Below are 15,776 nucleotides of genomic sequence, written 5' to 3'. Positions count from 1 at the left end.
ACAGGGAGCCACAGCCTCCGCCTTGGTGATGCTGGGGCCTGTGGCCTCTCTCGTGTCCCCCCTCAGCACGCAGCGGAGAGAAAGGCTCAGTCCACGTCGGTCTCCTCTGCCTACTGCCAGCAGTCTGTTCTGGACATACAGCTGGCATTAGGCTGTAGCCAAGAGTTTAGCCCACTGGCAGCCACCTTGGAAGCTGCTCTTGGTGGACTGGCCAGTTGCAAGACCAACTGATCATCCTAGATTTTCTCCTGCATACACGTGAACAGGAATTTTTTTTTTTTTTTTTTAATGGAGAAAACATGGGGCACCTGGATGGCTCAGTTAGTTAAGCAACCGACTCCTCATTTCAGCTCTGGTCATGTTCTCGGGGTCGTGAGATCAAGCTCCCATTGGGTTCCGTGTTCAGTGGGGAGCCTGCTTCTCTCCCTCTGTTCCTCCCCCCACTTGCGCTCGCTCTAAAATAAATAAATCTTAAAAAAGAATGGAGAAAAGATGACATAGTCTTTTATTTTTCTCTACGTGTTTAAGTTTTCCCAGGGGCGGGGAAAGAATGGTGCTGAGGGTGGGTAGGTGTCGTGGGTTGAGAAAGTCCCAGTGATGCTCGTGAGGTGGTCAGGGATGTGAGTGGCATGTGCACGGGCTGCAGGGGCCGAGGGCTGTGTTCCCAGGACTGGCTGGGCCACATGGCCCTAATCTATGACGTCACTGCATTCTAGGCTGTCCAGTTCATTCTGCATGTGGTCAATGTACTGATTGATCTCCTTGACTCGCCTGCGATTCCTCATGATCTCATTCTTGTGGATCTAAGGGGTTGAAACCAAAGCCTTAAGTCAGACAGTTGGCTTATATGCTCTCACCTAGTCCAGTCTGGGGGGAAAAGGAAGTCGGTCTGTGAAATCTGCATAGTCGTGTCCCTCATGTACTGTGAAGTCTCCGCGTTCTAAGCATCTATGTCTTTGAGGGGGAGTTAGGGTGGGTTAGCATGTGGGTTCTAAAGTCTGGAGGGTCAACACTGTCTTTGGCGGGCAATTCTACCCTCCTTAATTTTACTTTATTTCTTATCACCAAGAATACTGGCCACCAGGGGAAGCTTCCCACTCTCCATGGCTGGTGGCCTGCTGGAGCAGGGTAGCGCTCACTCACCGTGTCTACTAAGTGCGTACACCAAGAGTTGGCCCTGGTTACCAGCTCATCTTCTCGATTGTCGATCTTCAGGAGGTGGATGTCATGCGATGCCCCAACAGCATTAAAGATCGTATCTTTGTCAACAAAAAGCTGGTGAGCAAGAAAAATCAAATGGGCATGCGTGTGTGTCTTGTTCCCCACCCCTGGGCACCAGGTCAGAGGGCTGAAGAGAAAGGGCACAGCTGAATGTCTCCTTGTGGGTGGAGGCAGCTGCCAGGCCCCCATGGAGAGCCCACTTTTGTGTCAGAGCATGTTTCTTACCGCTCATCTTCTAGAGACGCCTCCCAGACCTGAGCTGCAGCAGGCCCTATGGGGAAGGGGCCCACCCAGGCATTGGCTTTGCAATACTAAGTTGGGAGTGTCTTTTCTTCAGGGCCAAGGCAGGTGGCTGTTCCCACAGTGGTTCTCTCCTGCTTGCCCTCAAGTCTGATTTGCCTGGGCAGCCCCGGTGGCGCAGCGGTTTAGCGCCATCTGCAGCCCAGGGTGTGATCCTGGAGACCCGGGATCGAGTCCCACGTCGGGCTTCCTGCATGGAGCCTGCTTCTCCCTCTGCCTGTGTCTCTGCCTCTCTCTCGCTCTCTCTGAATGAATAAATAAATAAATCTTTAAAAAAAAAAAGTCTGATTTGCCTGAAACCTGCCCGTCGGGTGGTAAGTGTGAGGCTGGCTGAGGGTCTCGAGGCTGCTCTGAGGCCAGAAGGCGCTGTGAAGCTATGACCACTCACCCCACCCTGTCTTTCTCTGTTAACAGTAACTTCTCCCTTGGGACGACTGGGTGGCTCAGCCATTGAGCATCTGGCTTTGGCTCAGGGCGTGATCCTGGGGTCCTGGGATTGAGTCCTGCATCGGGCTTCCTACATGGAGCCTGCTTCTCGCTCTGCCCATGTCTCTGCCTCTCTCTGTGTGTCTCTCATGAATAAATAAGTAAAATCTTTAAAATAAAACAACAAAAAATCTCATTAACCTCTCCCCTCCCATTAACCACATTGAACTTTGGATTATACTTGGGGTCTCCTGCCATCTTGTTCCCAACCTTGTAAAAATTAGTTGAAAATGACCGCCCTCTACCAGGCCTGGCTGGGTTCCGGGTGTCTGCACAATAGCTGTGGTGTACCTGGCACAGTTGGAAATCAAGTGGAATCACCTCCCAGAGCAGAGCAAGGCTGCTTACACTTTGAAGAAAGGTACTTTGTGTGAGGCAAAGGACCTGAATGTTCTACATTGTAGAGAGGATTGCAAGCAGATAAATACTTGGTTTCTTTCTTTAGTATAGTAGTGATTAACTTAATAGTCTCCAAAATGTGTTCTATGGAATCTTTTTTTTTTTTTTTAAGATTTTATTTATTCATGAGAGAGAGTGGGGGGGCAGAGACAAAGGCAGAGGGAGAAGTAGGCTCCATGCAGGGAGCCTGATGCAGGATTCGATCCCAGGTCTCCAGGATCACGCTCTGGGCTAAAGGTGGCGCTAAACTGCTGAGCCACCCTGGCTGCTCTGTTCTATGGAATCTTGAGATATTACTCTTTCTGTAAAAAAAGTTTCCTTTGGTCAAATACATTTGCGAAAGACTTGCATAATGAGGCCCCTTCTGAATTTTACAGGGCACAAAAATGAGAAGGCTCTGGAACGTATAAACTCTTTTAACTTTGTCTCTCTTGGTTTTCCAGTTTATTTGGCCACAGACTTCTTTTCAGGGTAATGCCTGTGGGATGGTGGTTTTTGCACAGAATCCCATGTAGAAAAGCCAGGCTAGCTGACGCAGGGAATGGGCACCCCGGGGGCCAGCAAGCACGACCACATGGGAGAAATGACAAGAAGTCATTAATCTTCTTCTGTGCAAGAAGGTCCTGGGCCAGACTCTGGGAAGGGCTCGCAGACGTGTATAGCCTGCCTGCCCGTGAGCTCCAGGCAGCCTACTCTGGAGTGCGTCCTGGTGATGTAGAGGTAGCCACAGCCACATCCACTCATCACCAGGTGGTCCTGGTTCTTCATTTTAAAAAAAGGGTCATAGTGGCTTTCCTAAGTTCCTGGCTCCCGAGCCACCCCCCTGCTCTGAGTCACTTGCTGGACTTCACAGAGGTGAAGACACAGCCCTCAAGGCACATTTATTTCCAAGCAACTTCTTGGGCTGGGATGCCTTTTGAGAAGGGCACAGCTGGTGCCCCTCCCCAGGACTGCCACCATGCTAGGCCCCCAGTTGCTGCCCCATGCCCCCATGGGATCAGATCATTCTGTCACACCTGCCAAGGGCACCTGGTGACACTGAACCCCACGTCACCACAGAGAAACAAGCAGAGATCCCACCCTTGCTCAGCTGATGAGACAGGGACCTGTGCTGCCAGTGCTCCCGCCCAAGGGGGAGCCTTAAGGTCCGCAGCCACTCTGTGTACAGACTGCTGGCCTGGGTCACGTCCACCGTCACCTGAGCAGACTCTGGGGACTTGCAGGTCCTCTCTGTGCTCTGGGCCTGAGCGCTGGCTCTGCCATCGCAGCTGGACGGCCACATGGCTGTTCAGAGCACCCCGGGAGTAAGTCTGACCCCTGGCCCCCTGCACGCTGCTCACTGCGGCATGAGGCTCATGGCTCTGAGCCCCAGTGGGGGGGAGTGGCAGCCACGCCTGCGGCCACACTGACCTTACCATGGCAGCTGTGGCTGCCAGCGCCTCTCCCACTCCCTCCCTCGCTGCCAGCGCCAGGCTTTCTCCTTGAGCCCGTGCCTTCTGCTCTGCCTTCCAAAGCAGGGAAGGACTTCAAAGAGACAGATTTGGCCAGAACTGTGGCATGAGCCGATCATAATCACTCAACTGAATGAGAGGACTTTTAAAGAGTCTCCTCAGTGGGACTTTTTTTTTATCGAGATCTGCTCATTGATAATCAGATAAGAGAAACCAGACTTTTTCTTCACTGAGGGCCCTATTCACTCAGATGAGTGAGACCTCTGAGTCAGACCACCTGTGTTCACATCACAGCTCTACCACTCCTACACTGTGTGTCCTTGTGAGGGTTACTCTGGTCTCTGTGCCTCAGTTTTCTTGTCTGTAAAAGGGAACCATAATGGTACCTATTTTACTGTGTTGATGTAAAAATTAAAAGAGCAAATATGTGTCCGGTGCTTCTCAGACAGCCCTCAGGAGGCCCTCAGTAAATGCTAGTTATTTGTTGTTGTTACTACTTTTACAATCAGGGCATCCCCCACTCTGCCCTGCCCCAAGAACAATATCCTGCTTTGTTGCTTCAGTGTAAGGAGAACTTAGGGCGCCTGGGTGGTTTGGTCAGTTAAGTGTCCGACTCTTGATCTCAGCCTGTCTTTTTTTTTTTTTAAGATTTTATTTATTTATGAGAGACACAGAGAGAGGCAGAGACATAGGCAGAGGGAGAAGCAGGCTCCCTGCAGGGAACCTGATGCGGGACTTGATCCCAGGACCCTGAAATCATGACCTGAGCCGAAGGGAGGTGCTCAACCACTGAGCCACCCAGGCATCCCTCAGCTCAGGTCTTGATCTGAGTTGGGGGTTCAAGCCCTGCATTGGGCTCCATGCTGGACATGGAGCCTACTTAATAACTAAGGAGACCTACACCACAGTATTAAGGTTCTGGTGATGTCTCTCCATGCAACTGCAGGCATTTCCCAAAGGCCAAAGCTCTCCCTGGCCTGCAGAGGGCAGGGCGTACAGTGGCTCTGCTGGCCGCCCTCATGAGGCCTCGAGGGTAGCACTCAACACCAGTCCTGCCAGAAAGCCCAAGGCAGAGCCCCATTATCTTAGTGCCTGGGGCCATGAGCCAACCCAGAATGCCGGCAAACGCCAGCTTATCGTCTACAATGAGGGGCACAGGCTCGGCATCTCTCAGGCTGGAGTCTCAATTCAGACTCTGGTCCTCTCAAATGGTGTCATCTTGGGCAGTTTAACAGAATTCTCTGAGACAAAGTCTTACCCTATTTTCTCATCTGTAAATTGTGAATGATAACAGTACCACCTTTGTAGGGCCCTTTGGGGGAGATAATATGTGAGCATCAGGCTTCATTGCCTTGACAATGGCAAGCCTGCAGGGAGTGGAGCTCCATGTTTCCAGCCACTGTGGTCAGCCTCAACCCAGTCAGTGGGTACTGAACCTTCCTGAAGCTACAGAAACAGGTGTCAGATGGTGCCAGGCATTGTCATCCTGGCAGGAGAGAGGGCTCGCCACCGGAAGCACCAGTCCAGCCTGCTTGCCTGCCAGAGTTTAGGGGTCCATATTTTTCTGTGTCCCGGTTATTAGGGAGGGGTGTTTTAATCCTGTGCCCACTAAGTGTCACAGACCTGGAAACTGTGCCATGAGGGAGCTCCATGACTCCTCGATGGTCCATCTGGGGTCTAACAGAGTGGGCTCTTGGGGGACACCTGATTTCAGGGCTCAGGGGGAGTGACTGCTCCTTGTGTCTGGTTAGTAAGAGCATTTGACAGGTGTTTAGGGAGGGAGGGCTGGCAACACAGTGGCCCTGCCAACAAGCTGCTGCCCTGGGTGCCTGTCTCAGCCCCCAGACAGGACTGCTGGTCTCTGTCTGCCAGACTTAGCCAGAACCTGACAAGTGGGGCTTCATGAACTCCTGGCACTTGGGTTGCCCTGTGGCTGTACCGTGCACCACTGCTGGCACCGGCGAGGTACATGGTGGTGAAGAGGCCATCTCGGCCTTCCCCATGAGCCTGGATTTAGTGTGAAGAGTCATAGAGCAAATCAACACACACATGATAGCTTGTAATTTTAATAATGCCCTGACAACGATAAATGGTGTGTGTGATAGAGAGATGGTGGTTTCCCAGGAAAGTGATGAGGGAAGGCCTCTCCGAAGAGCTGCCATTTGGGCTGAGAGCCAAACAAGGAAGACCGAGACACCCGGAGACCAGAGGGAAGGGGACTGTCTGCTAGGTGGAATATCAAATGAAAGGAGCAAGCCTGGGAGCCTGGGGAAGGGCTCCGAGGCTGGGGCGAGGGGAAGAAGCCAGGCTCGAGGGTCTGGTGGACTACAGTAAAGTGAAGTGCTTAATCCAAGGGTCACAGGAGGCCATTACTGTGTGGTACAAAGTCACAGAAGGATGAGGTTTGGATCCCAAGGATCTCTGGCTGCTGCGTGGAGAACAGCCTATAGAAGGGATGTAAGGAGACAGTGGTCCAGGGAAAGGACAACATGGCTTGGTCTGGTGCTAACATGGAGGTGAGAGAAGCTGAGAAATGGGGAGTGGAATGAGTGATGAAGGAAGGAAGGCTCCCGACAAGTATCTGGCCTGTGCCCCTCCCTAGAGACATGACATACAACCCCACTGCACCCCCACTGGACCCTGATGCAGGAGACCCGGACAGCCTCCCCGGTGAGCAGCCTCAGGAGCTCGGCCCCTGCTGCTGTGGGACTACCCACCCCTGGATGGGCTGGTGGAAGGTGGGAAGCAATGGGCCAATCAAATGGTTCTCCCGCTGTTCCAACAACCTAGTAATGCTGCCTATCAGACATTCAGGAAGACCTGCCTGTGAAGTCTCAGAACTTAACCTGTGTTTGCAGCTGCCTCTCTCAGAGGCTGCCAGAAGCCCCACAGAAAGACTTTGGGGGTGGGGGCAAGCAGTTTAGCGCCGACTTTGGCCCAGGGCTTGATCCTGGAGACCGGGATCAAGTCCCACACTGGGCTCCCTGCATGGAGCCTGCTTCTCCCTCTGCCTGTGTCTCTGCCTCTGTGTGTGTGTGTGTGTGTGTGTGTGTGTGTGTGTGTGTCTCCTGAATAAATAAAATCTTAAAAAAAAAAAAAAAGACTTTGGGGAACTAACCTGTTGGTAAGTTGAAACAACTCAATTATCATGAGCCCCTCTTTAGATGGGCCCCACTGAGTGCCCACCAGGTGTTAGCTTGTTGGCCTATTTCATCTGCCAAGCACTGTGCAAAGGAGGTCATTGTCCCTTTTGCAGGCGAGGAAACTGAGGCTCCAGGAAGCTTTCAGGCTTACTAGAGCCACGGGAGGTGGGGCCCGGGGACTTTGTTCTTCCATCTGTCTGTCCCTCAGCGGCCCGCCTTGCCCCCCCCAACCCTGCCCACCACCCGGCCCACTGGGGACCGAGCCCCGCCTACAGTGCTCACCGGGCGCAAGTCATCAGGCAGGTCCTCATCGACATCACCCTTCAGTATCTTCTCGAGAGTATTGATGGAGATCTCCAGGAGCTTCTCGTGGTGGTGGTTCTCCAGGTCCCGGCACTGAGCCATCGTGTGGCCAAGTTAAGCAAAGGCCAGGGGTGGAGTAGGTGCCCCTGCAGACCCTCCGAGGGCTGGGCCGCTGAAAGGCAGAAGGGTCCACCCGCAGGTGCCAGGGCTTCACCACCTTCACAGCCTGCCATCCACATACAGGAAGCCCCAGGACCACTCCGGTCCACCCCTCATGCACCAACACCACACTGCCCATGGCTGACACTTGGTGCCCTGTCCCCTCAGAGCCCCTCAATCCTCCACATCTCTCCCTCCCACCGCCTCCTGACTGGACAGCGAACCGAGACTTGGTCTCCCAGCTCTAGCCCTTTCTCCCCACAGCAGCCAGTGTGCTCTTAAACACGTACCTAGACTGGACCTCATCCCTCCCATGCTCACCACTCTCCCGGGCTTCTGACTCTCTACTGTGGCCTAAAGGCCTCGTCTTAGAATCTCTCTGACACATCCTCAGGGCCTTTGCACAGGCTGCCTCTTCTGCCTGGCTGTCCTCCCCACTTTTCTGCCTTGTCCCTCAGGTCCACACTCGGGTTCTCAGGGGACCCTGGCCTCTGCTTACTTATTGCCTCCATAACTTCTGTCCCCTTGCAGGGATGTGGGCCAGGGAGGCAGGACCAGGAGGTTACTTCTGGGGTACAGCACAGTAGTTTGCCCCCTCCCAGCCCCCAGGCAGGGCCCTGAATTCAGGTAGCAGAAGGGTTGGTCAGGACCCAAATGTTGGCTCCTCACCCCGACAATCTCACTATAAAGGATTTGTCAGTGTCTGCAACATGGATGTGGCCCTACTCCTGGGGCGTGTGTTCTTGTAACCCAGGAGGTCTGCAGGGATTCTGGGGTGTGGCCTCCCACATCCCCATGATCACTCATTTGAGAACAAATATGTCAGGGCTTCTACTGCAAACAGGGCCCCACGCAGCAGCCAGTCTAGGCATCCAAACCTTTACTTTAAAAAGGCATCATTGTTCTGAGGGTCGGGAAACTCCCTCAGACCCTGTGGAACATTCTATGAACATTCCAAGCGGTTGCCAAATCTCCATCTTTTGAAGGTGAACTTTTTCCTCAGTGAAAAACTGGAAGTTTTACATTCCTCTGGTCTCAAAGGTGGAGGGTCCCACCAAATGGGATCCTATGATGGGTCTGATATCATCCTGATCAAGTATAGATCTCTCTCTGTAAATCAGCTGGGCTCAGGTATTGCTGGGAAAAAGTGAAGTATGATTATAGAGCACTGGCTTTTTACCCATCTCTGCCAACATGTTTAGGACATTGGTGGCAGTGGGAGGGGGTAGGTGTGACCCCAAAGGTGGCCACCTGGAAAGGGACTACACTTATTTGCATCCTGTTTAGTTCATGAAAGAGCTGTACCCTTCTCTGCCTTTTGTTAAAAATGCAAGCGCCTCCCCTGGCTCCCCTGGTGTGGGCCAGGATAACCCCCCCCCCTGCTTCCCACCCCCCCCCCCCGGGGCAGGCTGGGAGCGCCTCCCCATGGAGGGTCATCAAGGAAAGGATATAGGCTTTGCACATTTTCAATAAAGAGTGCCACCAAGTCAATGATGTTCCTTTCAAACATGTTTATAGTCTCCTGGAAACGACAAAGAACACAGTTAGCCTGAATACCTAGACATGAACCTGACTGACCTAGCATCAGAGCAAAAGGTGTTCCTTAGAACTTAGCAGGTGCCTCCTCTAATCCCAGACCTTCAGGGTAAAGACCAACCACCTTAACCTTCCCAGGTAGATGTCTATGAACTGGCCTTCTCTCCTGACCTCTTTCTCATGGCTGTGTCACTCTCAGCCACTTCATCTTACTCACCACCCTTCAAAGGTTCAGTGCAAAGCTTCGTCCAGGCCTTTGCACATGCTGGGCCCTCCGCCAGGAATACTTGTTCTGGTCTCACCCTCCGACAACCCCCCTCATCCACACACAGAGCTAACCTCCCTCCTTTGGGCTTCTTAGTGGCATGTATCCATCACCTCTGGAGGAACAAGGGAGAAAATTGCTAAGAGCCACACCATGTGGATCACTATGCCAGCTCCACCACTGTGTGTAACTTCCTTGGGCCTCAACATCCTCATCTATGAAATGGGTTTCCTTTGTAGTAGCTGTCTCATGGAGTTGTGAAATTTATTTTTTTTTTAATTTTTAAGGTTTTATTTATTTATGAGAGGCACAGAGAGAGGCAGAGACACAGGAAGAGTTGGAGAAGCAGGTTCCCCACAAGGAGCCCTACACGGGACTTGATCCCTGACCCCAGGATCATGCCCTGAGCCGAAGGCAGACACTCAACCCCTGAGCCACCCAGGTGTCCCTGGAGTAGTGAAATTTAAATGTGTTACTTACTTCACCCAAAATGCTTTGCAAGGTGCCTCAGTAATGCTGGCCATTACCCCCAACCACTCACCACGAGTGCAGCTGCATGATGGCTTTCTACCTCCCTCTGATGTACCCCACGGGGCTGCATCCCAGTGCTTAGCTGGGCACCCAGGCCTGAATGAGACTTGAGTGAGGGAGCCATAGCAGATGTGATGGTTAGGCCTGCTCCCCTGTGAGCCCCCAGGATGGGTCATGCCTCTGATCTACCATGGACCCAGGGGGCCTCAGGGTACACGAAGGGCATCGAGAATCTACAGGAGCCTGAGGACTCTCTGCAGACCGAGCTGCACATTTTTCAAATGTGTGTAAACACTGTTGTGATGAATAAAAATAGAGTCCTTTGAAAAGCATGACTGCACCTAACAGCTTTCCAGTCACTGGTAATACTAGTATGCCTGACCATGCACAGGTTCTGGGGAATTTCTGGCTGTTGGAAAAGGACCCTCCCTGCATTTAACAGCGGGGAACTGCCGCCTGAGCCTCCCCTGATGCTCCATGAGCTGCTTTTTGCAGCACTCGAGCATTCCCCAGTGTGGAGCAAGCATCTGCCCTGTGCCGTGATGGGGAGATCTATCCATGTCGGAGGTGTCACTTGACATGTGAGGAATTGATTAGGCGCTATCTCTCGGCCCAGCCACGGCAGCATCCAATGAGGTTCAATTCATCACGGCCCTTCAGACTCCCAGCCTTAGCTGCCTCATGAACACAAGTCACTCAGGCTATAAGGACTTCTAGATAGCAGCATGCTGCCCTGCCACGACTTTGTGCTGAATCGCAGGCTCCTCGCATGGCCCTGAGATGTGGCAAATACAGGCTGCAATGCGGAGGAGCCTTTGTTCCATCCTAGAGCAGGGGGCCTACTATGTTTCTCAAGCACCCAGACAGCTTCTTGGGTCTAATAAAAAAACCTCTCCCTGCTGTGGCTCTTAGGGGGTGCATTCCAGAGGAATGAGCTCAGCTCGCATGCTGCACAAGAATCACAATCTGAACAATTGGAATATATTAAAAGCAATATTAAAAGAAAACACCGGAAAAAAAAAAAAAAAAAAAAAAAGAAAACACCGGGCTGATGAGCAAAGAAAGCTTTAGTCTGCCATGCTGAGTCGCACTGGACATTTCCAGCAGAGGAGCACTCGGGAAGGCTCCAGCTCGGGTATGATTTGGCAGCTGAATCACCATGTTCCTGCAAACGGGCCTGGTAGGGCATGATCACGCCACATCTGAGCCCCAGGGACTCAGCCTCACCTCCAGCTGCTCTACCAATTGCATCTCCAGTGTCATGAGCACGTTGAACAGCTCCGTGATGTCCTTGCCATATTCCACTATCTTCATCTCGAAGTTGGTCAGTTCAGACTCATCTCGAATGGCATTTAGACTCTGGAAACAAAAGCCTGTGCTATAGGAATCCATGACCAAGTGTAGTTAGTTAATGACAGGCGACAGTTGGCTTTGTGGGTGAGAACTTAGACTCTGGGGTTGGGCTGTCCAAGTTCAAGTGTCAGCTCTGCCACTTGTTGGCTCTGTGAGCTTGCAGAAGCTGCTTCCCCTCCCTGTGCCTGGAGGCAGCACAAATGCTGGCACTGGTTTGTTAACTCTGGTTTTCATTAGATGTGGCTGGGCTGGGTGGAAGAAGCAGTGGCTTCAGGGTCAGGTGAACCTGAATCTGAATCCCGTCTGGGTAACTTATAAGCAGTGTGACCTGGAGTGTGCTACCTTCATTCTCTAAGCTTTGGTTTCCTCACGTAAAGGGGGAGAGAAGTGTGTGTGTCACAGAGTCCTGGAGATTAGGTATGAGCTCTGGGCTCAGCAGGGGCTTGGCTAGCAGAGTCTCCAATCAAAGGCCCATGGCAGGTACAGGTAGAGGGACACTGGAATAAAGGTATAGTTGTTAGGAAACCAGTTGGGCCCATGGAACACTCCAGAGCTGGACTGTTTGTAATGAGAGGGTGCTCATGGGTTGGAAAGTACCCTGGGGCCCAAGCCTGGCACTGAATTCCAGCCATTCACTGGCAAACGTCCTGGGGGCTTTACTACCAGATGCACCACCAACTTGTTTCTGTTGATATATGGTATTAGTTGGGAAGCAGGACAGAGTAACTTGCCACAATTCAGTGTGAAGAATATTTATAATCTTGGCTACCTCATAGGGAGAAAAATCAGGTTCAATCCCTACCTTGAACCTTACATGAAAATGTATTTCCCACAGAGGGAAGACTTAAATGTATAAAGTAAAGCCATAAAAGTACCAGAAGGAAAAATGAGTGGATTTTAAGAAATAATCTCAAGTGAAGTCCTTTCTAAGTATAACCAGAAAAAAGACTTGATAAATTATACTCCATAGGGCAGCCTGGGTGGCTCAGCGGTCTAGCACCATCTTCAGTCCAGGGCATGATCCTGGGGACCCGGGATCGAGTCCCACATCTGGCTCCCTGCATGGAGCCTGCTTCTCCCTCTGCCTGTGCCTCTGCCTCTCTCTCTCTCTCTCTCTCTGTGTCTCATGATTAAATAAATAAAATCTTAAAAAAAAACAACTTAAAAAATTATACTCCATAAAAGTTTTAAAATTCTGAGTGGCAAAAGCACCCTAGACAGAAAAATGACAAGATAAACAACAAAGTGGGAAACATATTTCCAACTCATTTCACTGACCCAGAGCTAACTTCTCAATCTATAAAGGGCTCCTACAAAGTAATGATTTTTTTTTAATAGAAAGAGATATAGACCAAAAACCAAATGTAAAAAATGGGTTAGGGCATATTATAAGAACAAATAGTTCTTATACAGTATAAGAAACACAGACGTTTACAAAACATGCAATGCTTGCCCTCACTTAGGAGAAAATACACACCCCAAGTGTGCCAGAATGGCAAACATGAGGAAGCTTGAGAATACCAGTTTGACTGGGGGCAGGCAGGGCTGCAGAAACTACAACCTCTGTAGAGCACACCCGAGCAATGACTAGCAAAAGTAGCCATGCACGGTTCTACTTCTAGGACTTTCGACCTGCAGATCAAACTTGCACCAACTCACCCATTGCAACACCGTTTGGAAGAGCAAAAGATTGGGAAAAAAACAAATTGTCCGTCAACAGGGACTGGCTTCATAAGTCATGGCTCATCTACACAGTGAGAGAGTTTAAAGCTAATAAAAAAGGAAGCAAGTTTTGGAAGGATCTCTAAGTTGCATGGATTAAAGCAGCAAAGTGCAGAACAGTGCATGCTACACTTTCATTGTGCACGCACACACGCACGCACACACGCACGGAGACTAGAGGCAGACCGACCGTATTCCCCGTCTACGGCGGTCACTCTGCGCCCATGCTTATGCATGTACTGCCTGTCCAGGGACTCCGACCACACAGCCTGCTGGTCACAATTCTGCCCTGGCTCTGCTCCCCGCTGTCTCCCCACCACAGTCTTACGAGGCGGTTACCCCCATTTCTCTAGTGAGGAAACGCAGGGTAGCAGAGTCACAGCCAGGGGTTGACATGAGCATTCTGACCCCAAGCCGTGCCCCCCTAGGCACCTGGAGGGGGGCGCTGAGGGCACCCTGGGCCAGTGGGGGCTGGGGGAGGGGCAGTACAGGACACGCTTAGAGAGGCCCTGAGAGGAGAGAGAACTGGGGTCTCTGGCTCATGGGGTCCTGCGAGCTTCCAAGTCAGAGAGCGAGCTCAACTTGGGCTGAGCACTAGAGGCACATGGGGAGCCCAGGAAAATCCCAGTGCCAGGCTGCGCCCCCTTGGGCTGGGGTGTCAGCACCTTGTAGGGTCCCCGTAGACTCCAGAAGAGGAGCAGTCATCCGGGAGGGGCCAGTGCCTCAGGGGCTCTGAAGACCTACACCCAGCACGTTAGGGAGTCAGGCTTGGTGCCAGCAGGAGCACAACACTGGCGGTAGCCTGGCCCATGTCCTGCTTCTCCAGGGGAGGATTTGTTGCTGAGGGGCCAGGAGAAACCAGCTGGCTGGCGTCCACACCTCCCGAATCCAGTGGTTATAGGGACCAGATAGATGTCAGGGAGGATGTGCCAGACAGGGACCAGGGGACTGGAAATGTGGCTTGTCCAGAGGGGACAGCTGCCTCCAGAGAAGCTGGCAACCACAATTCTTCTTTGGAATCTGCCCATTTTTAATGTCAGCAGGATGTTCAAAACGTTTTAAAACCCTCTGCAGGCCAAACAAAACACACATGTGAGCCAAATGTGTTCCTCTGCTGACAGGCTTGAACTCCCAGTTGAATGCAATAACACCCCTCCACATCACCTGCGGAGGAGGGTCCTGAGGGTTAAATCACATGGACTGTGAGGCCAAGGAGACAAGAACAGAGACTGGAGACTGAGGAGGGCCTGAGGAGGGCCGGGAAGCACCTGGGAGCCCATCGCCAGCCAGGAACTGGACTTCTATAGGAGCTGGACTTTAAACATTGTGTCTGCTTGATTTCATTTTTTTTAAAGATTTTATTTATTTATTCATGAGAGACACACACAGAGAGGCAGAGCCACAGGCAGAGGAAAAGTGGGCTTCCTGCAGTGAGCCCGATGCAGGACTTGATCCCAGGACCCTGAGGATCACACCCTGAGCTGAAGGCAGATGCTCAACCACTGAGCCACCCAGGCATCCCTCTGCTTGACTTTAAAACTAAGAGTTCCCAACAAAACAAAACAAAACAAAAGACCCACAATTAAGACTTCCCAACCATAGGAGACTATGGGTTCCTTGAAGCCCCTGACACTGCAGGCAGGTGCTCAGACTTGGTGTGTGTGGACGGTTTTTTTAGGAGAAAGGTCCATAGCTTTCCTTATAGTCTCACAAAGATCTGTTATTTAATTTAGAATAAGTTAAGAATCGGTCTTGAAAAATAACGCTAAATGGGGGGACCTGGGGAGCTCAGTTGGTTAAGTGTCTGACTCTTGATTTTGGCTCAGGTCATGACCTCAGGGCTGTGAGACTAAGCCCCATGGTGGGCTCTGTGCTGGTGGGTGCAGAGCTGGCTTAAGATTCTCTCTCTCCCTTTGCTCATCACCCTGTGCATGCCTGCACCTGCTTTCTCTCTCTAAAATAACATTAACAATAATAATAATGGTAACTAAAAGAAACAAGTCTCGCCGAGCACTGCTTGGCCTGGGCCAAGTGGCCTGGGTTTGGCAGCTCCTGAACCCCACAGGCCCACTCTGTCAAGTGGAATGCTGTTATCTCCTATCCCCAGCCCATCTGTCCTTGTCCTTTGAGCCTCAGCCTGAGTTAAGGTCCCTCTGGGAACCCTCCAGACTCCCTGGGCCCCCCTCCAGTAGAGTGCTGACTACCGCAGTGGGGAGGGCCTAGGTCTGCCCCCCTATACCAGGTGGGAGCTCGCTAAGGGCAGGAGCCATGTCCAGCAGGGGTCTGGCTTCCTAGGCCGGGTACGGAGCAGTGGCTCAGAAAATGTCTGCTAAGTGGATGAATGAACGAAAGAGAAGTAGTGGTTATTGTCACTGTTGTAACAAGAGTGGCAAAGATAATATTGTTAATAGTAATGGTGCTACTACCTTGAACCCCAGGGGTGTTTTAGGTGAAGGAGACGCACAGGCCTCACCCTGGGCTCAGCCCCAGCATGGTGCTGGAGTCGCGGCTGGTCACACCAGTAGAAAGCTAAAGCTCATGTCTGCCACTGAGCTGTGTGATTGCTGGCAAATGGGGACAATGACTATTGGTCTTAGGGGTGAAGAGAGGTAGATGGCGTGTAGCCCCACCAGTGGGGCCGGGCCCATGGGGCAGCATCAGCATCCGGAGCAGGGGGGCAGGGAGAGGACAGGGAGGGCCAGAGCCTACCAGCAAGTGTTTCTCCTCAAACTTGGCAATCCTGTGTTTGCCCTGCTCCTGGTTTTCTTGGATGGCCTCCTGGACACACTCATTGAACGTATCAAGCTCCAATTTCCGCTTCTCCTGCTGTTTCAGGCCATATTCGAAAATATTCAGGCAGATGATGACGAACTTGTCCTTGTAGGTGAGTGGCCATTAAGGAGACTG

General features: G+C 51.8%; 1 protein-coding gene across 7 annotated transcripts in view; it reads right to left on the bottom strand.

Annotated features, from left to right (window-relative positions):
• Positions 1-482: 482 nt before the first annotated feature.
• Positions 483-15,776, bottom strand: part of DRC3 (dynein regulatory complex subunit 3) — a 35,044-nt gene continuing 19,750 nt past the window's right edge. For 4 of the 7 annotated variants that reach the window (XM_072820872.1, XM_072820871.1, XM_072820874.1 and 1 more), the window contains 6 exons: positions 15,579-15,754; positions 11,022-11,153; positions 8,914-8,984; positions 7,283-7,406; positions 1,144-1,275; positions 483-803 (listed from right to left, as the gene is read on the bottom strand). In XM_072820872.1, coding sequence (XP_072676973.1) covers positions 690-803; positions 1,144-1,275; positions 7,283-7,406; positions 8,914-8,984; positions 11,022-11,153; positions 15,579-15,754 — 749 coding nt within the window. In that variant the 3' untranslated portion in view covers positions 483-689. Of the gene's footprint in view, positions 804-1,143; positions 1,276-1,446; positions 1,767-7,282; positions 7,409-8,913; positions 8,985-11,021; positions 11,154-15,578; positions 15,755-15,776 lie in introns of those variants that run through there. The other 3 variants (XR_012028267.1, XM_072820875.1, XM_072820876.1) reach the window with 3 other exon arrangements.

This window comes from Canis lupus, chromosome 3 (genome assembly GCF_048164855.1).
Source record: "Canis lupus baileyi chromosome 3, mCanLup2.hap1, whole genome shotgun sequence".
Lineage (NCBI taxonomy): Eukaryota > Metazoa > Chordata > Mammalia > Carnivora > Canidae > Canis > Canis lupus.
The sequence above is the reverse complement of the archived record's forward strand: the minus strand, read 5'-3'. Positions and strand labels throughout refer to the sequence as shown.